Raw genomic sequence first — 13,645 nt, 5'->3', positions numbered from 1 at the left:
AGGCGCGCCGGCGGGAGGAGAAGCGCCTGCGCCGCCTGGAGAAGAAGCGAAGGAGTAAGGCACAGCCTAAGTGTTTGGTCGGTTCGTAGGCCAAGGTTTTCTAAGAAAAACCTTCTCCTCTTCTTTTTTTTTTCCCCGACGGACTGGTCTCCGAAATGCATCGCTTGTGGCCACGCTCTCAGCCTTCCTCCCCGTGCCACTGCCGTGTCGCTACGCACCTCACCGGGGCGGTCTGGGGAAGAGGGGTGGCTGACGAGTTCTGCTGGGACTCCGGGGAAGCTGCTGGGGTTTTAGCACCTTGCCCCTCGGGACATAACATGTACCAAAAATACCCCTGTGCACCCGCTGGCGTGCACTGTTGACACAGGACGTGCATGCATTGGTACACCTCCTGGGCTTGGGATAGTCCCACCTGGGCTTCTTGCAACGCAGCTGGTGTTTGGGGGAAGACCTGGACAGACATTCCTTTGTGTTTAAACCAAAATTTAAAGAAGAGGGAGGGAAAAAAAAAGAGGAAGACCCCTGTGTTTTGTTCCTGGCTCTTTCCATCGATGTTGCAGTGTCACTCCTTGGAGCCCCAGACCCTCTGGGGTGAAGCAAGCCCTCTTCCTGGTGTTTCTGTCCTCTTCTGTATTACTTTTAGACAAAAATTGCAAAAGCATACTCGCCCCTGGAAATCATCCCTACTACCCCAGACTGATGGTTTTCTTCCATTCACAGCCTGTGGGCATGCTTTCCCTTCCTCTGCTCCAGTTTTTCCCTCTCTCCTCTGACACCCCGGGGCCTCTCCTGGAACCATCTGCTCCCTTTTATCATTTGTGATCTTAATTTATTGAGGCATGAAATGCTGATTTAGCACCATTCCCACAAACGTAGAGTAACAGATTTTCTTTCTAGCATTCCTTTCCTTGTCTTTTTTGTGCCTATTTTTTCCCCACTTCTACTGTCCTCTTTTTTGCATTTTTTCCCTCCTTCCTATGTCCCCTATCTTTTACCTATCTTTTTCTGTTCTTTCTCTCTCCCGCTGTCATTCCCTTTTCTTTCACGTATCACCACGTATCACCACTTTTATGCCCTTCTCCCTCTTCAGTGTTTCTTACCCATTTCTCTCTTTCTTCCAATTTCTTCCTAACTCTGCCCATCTCCCTCTTTCCACTGAAGAGGCGCAGCGTTTGCCGTACTATGCTACCTACTGCCCCATACGCCTCCTTATTCATTCGGTCTGCACCAGCCACTATCTGGACATCTTCATCACTTTCATCATCTGCCTCAACGTGGTCACTATGTCCTTGGAGCACTACAACCAACCTGTGGTGAGTGAGATCATGGAGATAAGCCCTGCCTCTAGTCATTATGTTATTTTGCTACAGCTCTCTGATGACCACTGCCCACCAGAATAGGTATGACAATTGAGTGTCTCTAAAAAGTACCATTAAAGTGTTGCAAGAGTTAATGTAGTAGACAAAGTCATGTGAAGAGTTTCGTATATATCCAGAAAGGTAGCCCCTACTCAGACACTTGTTATCCATTAAAATCAATAGAGATAAGGTATCTAAGCAAAAGTCGGGCCCCTAGAAAGCACAGCGCAGTGCAGTTAAATCTCTGTGCTTTATATTATTAAGTGGGTATGTGGGTCACCCAAATTTAGCTGCCAGGTCTGCTTTGTGTTCCCCTGGATTCTAACAGGAGGAGTGGTGGAAACAGCAGTGTCCTGGGAGCTTCAGGCTTTGCATCAGATTTCCAAATGTCAATTCAATTCTCCTGCCATATGGCTTGAGCTGAAATGACTAGAGTGGCTGGTTGTGTATCATGGGATGGGATGTCTTTACTGAGCCACCTTTTTTGCATAAGAGAAGCTGCGGGGGCAAGGCGTTGAGCAGAGTCTCTCTCAGCTGCAGGGGCCGATTCCCAGCAAAGGGCCTTAAAGGCCAAATAAGTTTTATACTTTGGTTGGGGAAGACCAGGTACCTCTCAGTGTTCCTGGCAAAGCTCTAGATGCCTCTGATGGAAAAAATGGATGCTGCACATGTCAAAGGAGCTTTCTGCCTCCATGTGTAGACAAAGCATTCATCATGACAACTGCCTGGTGGCATTTCAGTTTTCTCTTCAGGAGACCCTTGATTGAGGTGACAGCTCCGGTACCTGAGCAGATGCTGTCCAAGGCTTTGATCAGGAACTGAATCTGTCTGTCCAGTCTCCTCTATTTCTTGCCCATCTTGCCCAGCTGCCCACCTTTTATCTTGCCCTTGATGGTGCCCAGTTTTACTCTGCAGGAGCTCTCAACCTTTATCTGTTGTCATCCTCACGTCAGGCCTTTGTTCCTGAACAAGTCACTCCTCTTCCTTACTCCTCAGCTCCTTTCCTTGGGACGCAGATCTAGCCATGCCAGCCTGCTGACAGGCTTTGCTAAAGAATCTTGCCAAAGCACTTCGAACCCTTCCAGTACAAAGTGCCACCAAATGGTGGCATGACATATGCCTGACCCAGACCAAGGCACAGAGGGGTTTTTTCCCATCAGAGATAACATGTATCCACAACTGGAGTAACCTTCGTGCCTCACCTCTGGTCGATAGCTATGCCAGTGCCATTAACATGGTGGCATGGGCTCCTGGCAGAGGAGGAGGCTGATGGTACTTGGTGGATTATCCTCGCAACAGCCACCTTCTCCCCATTATGCTGAGCACTACAGGAGAAGGGAGCAATAACTGATCCTGAGAACAGCATGGGGCAGAAGGACCAGCTGATGGTTGCCCTTAGTAGGTAGCCTCCACATTCAAGTAGGTAGGAAACATGGGGCAGCTTCACCACCTCCTAATGAATTCCTGGCACTCAGGAGAGTCCCACACACAGGTTATGTGCTTTATGTTGCTTTTGCCTCAATTCTTTACCCTCTCTTTCTGCTGGCAGTCCTTGGAGACCGCCCTCAAGTACTGCAACTACCTGTTCACCACTGTGTTTGTGTTGGAGGCAGCCCTCAAGCTGGTGGCATTCGGTCTGCGGCGATTCTTCAAAGACAGGTGAGCAGAGGGTTATGTCAACCATGGCTGTGGGATAACTGGGTTTGGGGTGGAGGTTTTGAGGATGGATCCCTATCTGGAACCTGAGGTGGTAGCAGAGTGCCCCGACTGCCTCCCAGTTCTGCACAGCATGGACCTAGCCTCAGCCCACATGAGCTGCAATGCCTAGGCAATAGTAAGAGTTGTCCAAAAACTGCCTCTTGGTTGGCATCTGCTGGTTAGGCTAGAAAACAAAGGAGGTGGGGTTAGAGAGAGCCATTTTTTTCCTGCCCTTGAGGCAAACTGGGAGCATGCTGAAGCAGAACATACATAACGAAGCTGATTCGAGGTAGTAAGGCCATAAAAAGCTGAGCCCATTAGTCAAAGCATAGCACCATAGTAACAAAGCTCCATGCTTTCAGATCAGGCTGGCTTGCCTTTGGCTGCTCAGGGTGTGTGCAAAGTGAATCTCTATTTGTCTGCAAAAGCCCATATAGGCTGACTCAGAGTGGGGCCTTGAATTCATACATAAAGAAATATTTAGGTTAAATTGTAGACAATTCACTTTCTTTTTCAGGGAAATGGAAAAACTCCATCTTCCTTTATTCTCTTCAATTTTTCTCCTTAAGGTGGAACCAACTAGATCTGGCCATTGTGCTGCTGTCTGTCATGGGCATCACATTGGAAGAGATTGAAATCAATGCCGCTCTCCCAATTAACCCCACTATCATCCGGATCATGAGGGTGCTGCGCATCGCCCGGGGTGAGGGAGACACCGTCCGGAGGCAGGGGTGTAGATGGCCATGGAGTGGGACTTGGTGCCATGACTCATTGAGCAGCAGCTGTAGAGTCATGGGCTCCCCCTGTTCCTAGCCCTGGGAGGGAGGCAGGGGATGTGATGGAAGACAGCCCAGAGGCTAAGGCTTTCTGGCTTTCTTAAGCCAGGCATTTAGATGCAGTGTTTTTAACAGGTGGTGAGGGACCAAGAAGGTGAGCAGTTCATGCAGAAGCTGAACTTTCTCTGTTGTTCTTTTATGGGGCAAGAATGGCAGTGGTGCTTGGAGAATGGGCCACCAAGCAGGTTGAAGTTTGCACAGAGAGAGGACTGAATCTTCCTGGTGGTGGCCAAGATATGCTAAGCGGCCTTAACAGATGGTGGCTGGAGGAAGAGAAAATGATGGAATGAAAAATCAGAGCAGAAGGAGAATTGTGATACACAATGCTGGGAGAAAGAGGGCTCTTGATCACTGTCTGGGTGAAGCAGAAAAAGCCCGATAGGCACGGGTGGCAGAAACACAGTATTTAGTAAGAAGGAAATGCACTGGAGGAGAAGGAACCACTGGGGTTGTATAGTCAAAAGAGGTGGGCAAAGGGAGAAGGGGACCAAGGGGGACAATACAGTTTTTCTAGGGCAAGGGGAGACAGGACATCTGTCTTTTGCTACTGCCATTAGTAAGTCACACAAAGGATGGACCTTCCGAGCTCAGTCTGGGTGACATTTCTCTTGTGCTTGTTGTGGCAGTTCTGAAGCTACTGAAGATGGCCACAGGAATGCGAGCACTGCTGGATACGGTTGTTCAAGCCCTGCCACAGGTAAAACAGACCAGCTGCCCCAAAGACTTTCCTTTTATCATAGAATCATAGAATAGTTTGGGTTGGAAGGGACTTTAAGGTTATCTAGTCCAACCCTCCTGCCATGCACCCTTTTTCCAAAGGGTTGATTCTTGTGGAGTCTCAGAGGTGGTGTCTACTGTGTTGTGCAGGCAACTGCGTGAAGGTGATGTCCAAGTTTTCATGTCAGTCATGGGGGTACAGTTCACCTCATGTCTTTGTTCTCCAGTGGGTAAATGAAATAAGACTTGATTCCTGGGTAAGGGCAGATTTCTTCCTATCATGTCTAGCTAGTGTCTGTCACTTGCAGCTAGACCCCAGCTCCTCTCTCACCTCTCCGTAAGAAGGGGAGAGTGACTGGCAGCCATTTCAGGAGGGAAGGAGGTCTTTGGGTCTCTGCCCCTCTCACCCTTCCCCACATGCACCCCCTTTTCCCCTCCTCTCTTTCATTTGCACTCCTGTCACTCCTTGTCTTAGCCAGTGCCTCCCCCTTCCTGCTTTCTTTTCTTCCTTTCTCCTCCTGGACCCCTTTGTGTTTCTGAGCCTCTCATGTATGAGAAGCAGTGACGCGCTCTGTTGTGGCTCACGCAGCCGGCAGTTAAGTGTCTACTGCAAGACAGCTAGACAGAAGGATTTCACGAGCTGTGAGCGGCAGCTGTTCCCGAATAAGATGCTGACATGGTGCTTTACACAGGCTTCAAGCCCACTGTGAGGATCCTCTGTGATGGATGAGCAGCCAGGGAGACTGGTCCCCTTCCTTTTGGATCCTCCAGAGAGAATTGTTAAGCAAGGAGTAATGGCACCAAGTGGCTCTACTGATCATACATCAGACCATTCCCCTGGCAGGCCCCGAGCAGGCAGCTATCTTGCATGATATCAAAATGCATGGGCATTTGTCAGTTGATTTATCAGCTAATGTGCCAGTTCTGGTGAGTGATGCAGAGCTGAGAATCAATCTGAAAACAGCATGAGTAGTTACCCAAGGAGTTTACTTCTGATGTGGTGACAATAAATGTCAATATGAATTAGAGGAATCTCGTGGCACAAAAGTGAGGGGGAAATCCAGGATCTTTCCTGGATTCTGTGCTCTGTCTGATGTCTCATGCTTTTCATTATACAATAATAATTTGTATTTTTGTCTAATAATAATAATAATACCATTCTTACATAGGATATATAATAATATTGTCATCCAGGATAGTTGCAGGCTGAGATACAATGGACAAAGGAAAGAACAGGAGATTACGGGTGTCCTTACAGCAGGCAGTAACGTTTATTAGTTCTGGCTTTGCTGCCCCAGGCTGGCTCAGTGCAGCTTCTTTGCACCTTGCTCTTTTCCATTCCAGGAGCTACAACAGCTGATTTGCTCAGGCGAGGATCTGGAACAGATCAGGTCTCCAGATTCAGCATCTGTATGTCTGTGGCATGTTTATTCTCCAACCCAGATAAACGCAACACACATATCAAAAGCTGGCTGAAGTAGTATCCAGAAGCCCTCAGTAAGAGGACTCTGTCACTCTTAAATGGTGACACTCAACTTCTACCCCCAAAATATAAAGAATAAACAGGAGAGGAGGAAATGTTCATATCCTTGTCATGTAGATGGAGAAACAGAGTCATTGGGCAGTGAAGTGTTTTGTTCAGGATAGCAAAAGGCACAGCTGGGACCTCAATTCAAGCCTCTGAGCCCTGCTGTCTGGTCCTAGCCACAAACCACAAGTGTATTCTTCCACACTTTATAAATTCTGGCTTTTCTCTCTCACATTCACCTACAGCTCCTTTGCTTACCAAGATGATAGGTCAGGTCTTTTGGAGGTTATTAATATCTGCCACAAAACCCTCACAAGCAGGTATCTAAAGGTTGGCCTTTAGGTTTTCCCTGAAAGGTAATACCAAGTAGTGCTTAATCCTTGCAGCATCAAAGCCTGTGATCAATCCACTTCCTATTGATTGCCTTTTGCTTCCTTCTATAACAGGTTGGCTTCATTTAATAAAGTTATATAACAGAGGAATCAAAAATCACTCCATAGTTAAAGTTGTGTAAAAATCTGCACTTAAAGCAGGGCTAAAATCCCCCAGTTTCAGTGTTAAAAGATTGAATTTAGTCTCCATATTTTATACACTGAGTCTTCAGGGGACAATTGAATTATCTGTAATATTATTCTCCAAGATTTATTGGCTTTGCCAAAAGAAGTAGTTTAAAATAAGCTGTCCTTTCCCTTGTGCTTTTTCCTCCTCTCGACCTTTCTCTTTATGTTCCTAGAGCACAGACTCACATCAGAGATTTTGGCTTGCTAATGGCATATAAGGCATCTCCAGTTGTCCTGTTTCAATTCCCTTCCTGTCTTTGTTATACTGCAACAATTCTTAATAGTGAATAGAGGTTTAATTTTAAAGAGCCCTTTGGAAATTTAGCCCTTAGCTAAGTTTTATTAACTTCTTTTTCTTAATGCCCTGTAGACACAGACCCAGAGGTGTGTGTTCAGAGCATTTACTATGGTGTCCAATTTAGTAATCAGAAATAATTTCTTCCACTGAGTATGTAGGGAGCCAGGATCTGGCAGCCCAGGGGAGTGGGTGGGCTGAAGCATTCATTTCTTTCCTGAATTTGGATGGCACAGCAGTTGCAATGACTAAATTAGATTTCTGAAGTGGATGATCCTAACAAAGGCCCAGTGACCACATGCATTCAGACCAGACACTGTTCAGTTTTTCAAAAACAGCTATATACCAGTTAGGTCCTTAATTTTTCCCTGCCTTCTCCTGTTCCACCAACGGTGTGCTAACCATTACTGACATTTTCTGTTACTGTTTAGCCCACCTCTTCCAAAACCCCCTTTGCTCCTCACATACAACCCACCTGCCCCACAAGCAGTGATTTGGGAGAGAGAGAACTTGGGGGCAGTGCCCATGTTCCTGGTGGCACTGCTGCCTTTGTGCACCACGAAGCAGCAATCCTCGCATTGGGGGGTTTCCAAACAGCAGCTGCTGGAGGCCCAGAAATCAGGCTTTGACCTTTTGTTCACGAGATGCAAAGCAAGCTCCGCTTCCTCTCTTGGCTCCTTCGTAGTCTCCTCTTCTCTCTTCTTCTCCTCCTCTCCACACATTTCAAGAGGGCCTCTTTACCCTTCTTCCTTCCCGCCTACCTAGTTCCTCCGCAAGCCCTGCTGTAACCTCCACATGTGGCTGGTGCTTGGCCCCACCATGCTCTGCCTGGTTCATGGCAGGAGCTGGTGTACCTGTGTCCCTGTTTTTTTGGAGCACTGCTATTGCACTCTTCACATGAGCATAGCTTCAAGGGACTTGGGCAGTTTGGTGGGGCATGTAGCACTGCAGGACATGTCTCTATGCTGCAGTCCATAGCTTGTCCTTCACACAGCCAAAATGGCTTCACCTTCTCTGCCCCTGCTCTCATGTGCTTGTCTTCACCTGGCCCAGAAACTGCACACTTCAGTCAGCCCTGGCCAGAGCTTGTGCTGGAATGGAGGCAACTGGGAAAAGAGCATCCTTGAAGTCCAGTTGCAACCGGTGCCATCACTGGTGATTTCCCAAGTGTTGAGCAATTGTTTGGTTGCATTTGTACACTGGGAATTTGCTGCTGTTTTCTTCAGGCTTTGAAAGACAGAAACACTTGCCTGTACAAATGAAATAGGCTTTGGGGTAGGCTGACCATGCCATTTGCTTTCAGGTGGGAAACCTCGGACTGCTTTTCATGCTCCTCTTTTTCATCTACGCTGCTCTAGGAGTGGAGCTCTTCGGAAAACTGGGTAAGTCTCAAGCCGACCATGCTCCAGTGAGAGCTACAGACCTGCTGGGAAGCTCAGGTTTCTCAAAATCAGTACTCATTCAATAAAGGGACTGAATTACTTGGTGACCTTTATTCTCCCTTATACGTAATGAATGTAAGAGGAATTTCCCTCTAAATTGTTACTGTCCTAACATCCTAACAAAATAAAAGTAGTGTCTGGTTTCTCTTTCATTCTTAAACTTTTGCTTTTTCTGCACTGCCTACCTTGATATTGCCTTCAAAATTACAGGAAAAACTCAGGGAAGGCTTATTTATGTCTCTTGCCATGGAATATTGATCAAGAAGAAAGGCAGCACAGCAATGTGTTGAGAGTTACACAGCCTGATATCCTGGGGCTAGGCCATCAGGCATTTTTCAGTATTGCTGGCCAACAGCCAACTGCTGGGCAGGGTGCTGAGGCCATTACCTGAGGTCTCTAGGCTCTAAGAAGCCTGAAGTCCCCTTCCCCAGTTCCTGCTGTTGATCTCAGGGCCGGCAGTGTGTCCTCTGCTGATAGCTGCGATCCCCTTCCTTTCAGTATGCAATGATGAGAACCCCTGCGAGGGCATGAGCCGCCACGCCACCTTTGAGAACTTTGGGATGGCCTTCCTCACACTCTTCCAGGTGTCCACGGGTGACAACTGGAATGGGATCATGAAGGTAATTGGGCCTCAGGAGTGTGGATGTCCTTATTGTTGGGAAGGAGAAATTCTGATGTGTGCTCTGTTCAGCAGTGCTTGGGCTAGAAAAGGGAAGGAGTGCAGGAGCTGGGTTGCTAGATAAGGTCCCTGTTTGGGCCAGAATCTCCCTCCTCATCACGGTAACTCAGAACTTGGGTTCATCTAGTCCTACAGACATCTGGCTGAGAAAAGTACAAATTGTCCTTGGGAGGAACAAGACGACTGGCCAGGCTAAGAGGGAATATCCACTGTCATAAGGCCTGTTATCAAAGCTGAATGTAGGTGCATCCAACATGGCACCCATCTGCAGAGCTTCCTGGATAATCCGTGATAAATGCTTTCTTCCTTCAAAGGACAGGAAGAGGGGAAAGTTCATTGAACACATACAGTGCTTTTGAGTCTGGATGGGAGAAGGCAGTACCAGATTGCTCAATTTTGTTCATGCTCACGTGTGCAGCTACAGTGGTAGCAACATGTGATGGTCTGGAAGGAGTTTGCTCTGTACACCTTTGGACGTATTTGCTTTGAAGCAGAGAGCACATGATCAGATAGTGTCCTTGATTGTTTGAGGACCTCGTGATCCCAGAGAGTGTGGGGTGATGGAAACGTTTGCCCTGTTCTTTCCATTGGCATCAGTGTTTTTTGACAGAAAGAGCAGTCAAGCTTGTATTCTTACTTTAGTCCTTCCTTCCTTCCATCGTTCCCTCTCAAACCCAACTTCCCCTCAAGGATACCTTGCGTGACTGCAGCCACGATGACCGGAGCTGCCTCAGCAACCTGCAGTTCATCTCCCCACTGTACTTTGTCAGCTTTGTGCTCACAGCCCAGTTTGTCCTCATCAATGTGGTGGTAGCTGTGCTCATGAAACACCTCGACGACAGCAACAAGGAGGCCCAGGAGGATGCAGAGATGGATGCTGAGATTGAGCTGGAAATTGCACATGGGCTGTGCTCCCGCAAGTCAGGCTCCCCGAATTCAGGCCAGGGAAAAGGAGCAGGAACAGGAGGAGGCGGTGGGAGAACAGATCCTGAAGGACGTCTGTGCATGAGATGTTACTCTCCAGCACAGGTGAGTACACCTTTGAGCTTACCAACCAGACTGGAGCAAGTAGCTGTGGGGAGAAGCTGGGCAGCCTAGATGACTGAGGGCTTAGCAGTAGCAAATAGACTCTTCCACCTCAGGGTGAGAGGTTTGCTTTCAGCAGTAGACTTTTGAGTTGGTAGCATCGTGTGGGGACAAGGCTGTGACAACAGTGGGTCCTGTTCATTGTCATCTTGGTGTAGGAACCTGAGGGCCAGCAGAGGAGGAATGGAGCAGATCAGCTAAAGGTGTGTTAGGAGCAAATTTGAGAGGGGAGCTCAGGAGAAGAGAGCAGGGGAAATGGCAGATCAAGAGTGAGGCACTCCAGCAGAGCTGGAAGGGAGGCGTGAGCAGTGCCGTGGTGCACTGTCAGTGAGTGAAGACAGTCCCTCCTTCTGAGTTTTTTTTCTTGCATTGAGCTCTGGCACTTTTACACACCCTAAGGAGCAAATGCTCCCCCAGTGACCCTGTGCAGGTACCTGCAGAACAAGGTGCTGCTCCAGATGAGTCAGGGTGGAGAACCCAGCCCCAAATTCACATGATCATTCTTAAAATGATCTCTCCCATCCTCCCCCCTTTCTTGTCCCCTAGGAGAACTTATGGCTGGACAGTGTCTCTTTAATTATTAAGGACTCCTTCGACGGGGAGTTAATGATCATCGATAACCTATCGGGCTCCGTCTTCCATCATTACTCCTCGCCGGCCATGTGCGAGAAGTGTAACCATGACAAGCAAGAGGTAACCTGCGTACGAGGATGCGTGAGGGGACTCTCCCCCCAAGACCTGCACACCCATACCCACATGCCCGCAGGTCGTCCGATGTGTGCTCCTGGCTGTAGATTGTGTAGACAGAGAGCTTGTTGACCTGTGTTTGTCATCTGTCATGCATTGCCGATACTGCCTCTAGTACAGGCCTGCCCTCCTTAGCCACAAGGGGATGTTTGAGGTGGTGGACAGTGAGATGTGCCAGGACACAAGTCAGGAGGGACTGAATGAGCTCTAGAGAAATGACTATGAAGGCATCCTGGCAGCTCTTGTTGTGTTCAGTTCTGCAAGAAAAGCGGAGGTTCAAGCTCATGTTGTACAAAGGACTCAAAGGATCTCACCCCAATGGCAGCACTCAGGGACAATTCAGTGGGAGATTTAAGCATGTGTTTTGTCTTCATTTGAAGCATGTGCTTGCTTATTCCCTGTTGAGGTGGATGAATTAAGCACATGCTTAAATGCCCTGTTGAATAGAGTCACCGTCTGTGAGCAGGGATTGGTTTGTGGTGAAAAACGGCTAATTCGTTTGAGCAAAAACTAAATAAAAATGGGCCCACTGAGAAAGTTTGAGAGTCTCTTTTCTGATATAGAACCTGTTAGCTGACAAATGGGTTGTTGCTGAGAGCAGGACACCAAATGGCTTAGACTTGTGCTCCTAAAGCTAGTAGATGCTTTGGAAAATTACTTCCTAAGCAATTAGTCTTTTCATGTCCTGAAACTTCAGGAGCAAAGTAGCCTGGTAGAAGTTAGGTGAGTAGCAGAATTAATTTTGTTTGTGAAATCATTTTATTGTATTTAAGTGCTATGATTGTGGTCAGACTTATGACAGTAGCTTGGCTCATCTGTCAGTACATCAGGACATCAGTGGCAATCTTCACCATCTCTTTCCCCATAACTAACTTGATATGTTGCTATTGCTTATAAAGAAAGCAGGAAGCTTGGGAAGAGAGCTCTCATTGGCAGATTACTCTATCCATGTTTGAAGAAAACAATATTGTTTGGCTTCAGATGCCTAGTTCTGATGCTCTAATTTTTTTCAGCCTTTCAGCTATCTGCTTATCCCCATAGCTTTCCTTCGAAAGTATCAAAATACAAACATTGCTGTAGTTTATCAGTATTGCAACACTTCACAAATGGATGCTGCATTAATGCAGTCAAATAACTAGTTTTCAACTAACTGTGATTTCCACTGCTTTACAGAAGTCCTTATATTCAGCAGTTGGTGCTCAGCCTCCTCAGAAAATCAGGTCTTCTAAGGCATTCCAGAATGATTACCCCGAAATTAAGTCATTTGCAGCTAGTTTGCTGCATTTGAAAACCTTCCAGATAGTCTTCAGTATCCTGCCTAGGAATGAAGACAACAACAACAACAGATTTTCTTACCTTTCCAGCAAGGAATCTAGACGGCAAAATCTTCAAGTGCAACCCACAGCCACTGCAAAGAGTTTAACAGAATAATCACAACTAAAGAATTATTCTTGGATCATATTTTCTAATGGCTGTTATAGAGCCATAAATTATTTTTCAAAACTGCTATCTCAATACATCTAAAATGCGGAAATGAAAAGAAATTATCTATATCTGCAGGAATACTGTAGTAGTAAAATGTAGATATTTTACTTCTGATCACATGAATCAAAACTACAGCTCAGGATTTTAAGTCACAATTGATCATGAACTTCTCTTCATATTTCATAGTATAAAAAACACCAAGGAAATTCCAACAGGAAATCACTACATGGAGTCACAGCCAGGATTGTCCCAGCACTAACACCAACAATGCACATAGTCATTAATAAATTAGAGCGTACTCTGGTACATCAACATATCCGAATGAGCATTGTACGCACAGTCGGAATTGTACTATGTCAGAAGCAATTGACAGCAAGTTATATAGGCGAAACAGTTTTTATCTAGTCCTATTCAATACATGTGTGTTTGAACAAAATAGTATGCTTCCTGCCCAGCAAATCACCCTTAACTCTGCCCTTGTGACAAAAATCACATATTAGCCAAAAATGTTCACTCCCATTTTGTTTGTAGTTTAATCCATCAAGATGCTGAGCACAGTGGATGGACACGACACTTAAACACATGCTCAAAGTTATTAATATGTGCTAAGCTTTTTGTTGCATTGAGTAGACATGCTCAGTGTCTTTCCCAGTTAAGCTACTGGCATCTTCTTGTCAAACCAATTATTTGTACAATTAAGGATTTTGTAATCATGGCTCTGTTTTTAAAGATATGTTATATCTGCAACTAGTTATATTCTAAGAGATATGTGTGCATGGTTCAGTGTCTCAGGTTGATGTCCCTGGCAGTATTCATGGATTGTGCTCCTAGTGAACAGCCCCTTCTCCCCCTACTGCAATTTTAAAAATTTTTTTTTTCCTCATCTTTAGTCAGAAGATTTTTAAGTATTCTGCAGTAATGGAAGCTATAAGAACAAAACGTCTTTTTTTCATACCTCTAACCTCTTCTCTTGGCATTGCTATCCTTTCGCTCTTGGGCTGGTTGACAGTTAGACACCTGTGTATTGGTGGCTGATAGTGTGTTTAGCCAGTGGCAGGAGTTTGCCAATGAGCAGCGGTGAACCGTGTTTCCGCACATGCAGTTTATCTATTCGTGACTTTGTTGATTGTGGGTAGCCAGAATTTGTGAGCAAGTGGTTCAGTGAAGAACAGACTATTCTGGCTTTTGTTGAAATCCTTTTTTATGGATGGAGA

At 46.4% G+C, this 13,645-nt stretch overlaps 1 protein-coding gene across 1 annotated transcript in view; it reads left to right on the top strand.

The window, feature by feature from the left end:
* Positions 1-8: 8 nt before the first annotated feature.
* LOC104074456 (voltage-dependent T-type calcium channel subunit alpha-1I-like) overlaps positions 9-13,645 on the top strand; it is a gene marked incomplete at both ends in the record, with an annotated part of 15,281 nt that continues 1,644 nt past the window's right edge. Inside the window, 9 exons of the mRNA XM_009574579.1 lie at positions 9-54; positions 1,162-1,313; positions 2,908-3,017; positions 3,626-3,759; positions 4,519-4,589; positions 8,296-8,374; positions 8,933-9,054; positions 9,804-10,142; positions 10,746-10,892. Coding sequence (XP_009572874.1) covers positions 9-54; positions 1,162-1,313; positions 2,908-3,017; positions 3,626-3,759; positions 4,519-4,589; positions 8,296-8,374; positions 8,933-9,054; positions 9,804-10,142; positions 10,746-10,892 — 1,200 coding nt within the window. The remainder of the gene's footprint in view (positions 55-1,161; positions 1,314-2,907; positions 3,018-3,625; positions 3,760-4,518; positions 4,590-8,295; positions 8,375-8,932; positions 9,055-9,803; positions 10,143-10,745; positions 10,893-13,645) is intronic.

Source organism: Fulmarus glacialis, unplaced genomic scaffold, assembly GCF_000690835.1.
Source record: "Fulmarus glacialis isolate BGI_N327 unplaced genomic scaffold, ASM69083v1 scaffold50473, whole genome shotgun sequence".
In the NCBI taxonomy this organism is placed as follows: domain Eukaryota; kingdom Metazoa; phylum Chordata; class Aves; order Procellariiformes; family Procellariidae; genus Fulmarus; species Fulmarus glacialis.
The sequence above is the reverse complement of the archived record's forward strand: the minus strand, read 5'-3'. Positions and strand labels throughout refer to the sequence as shown.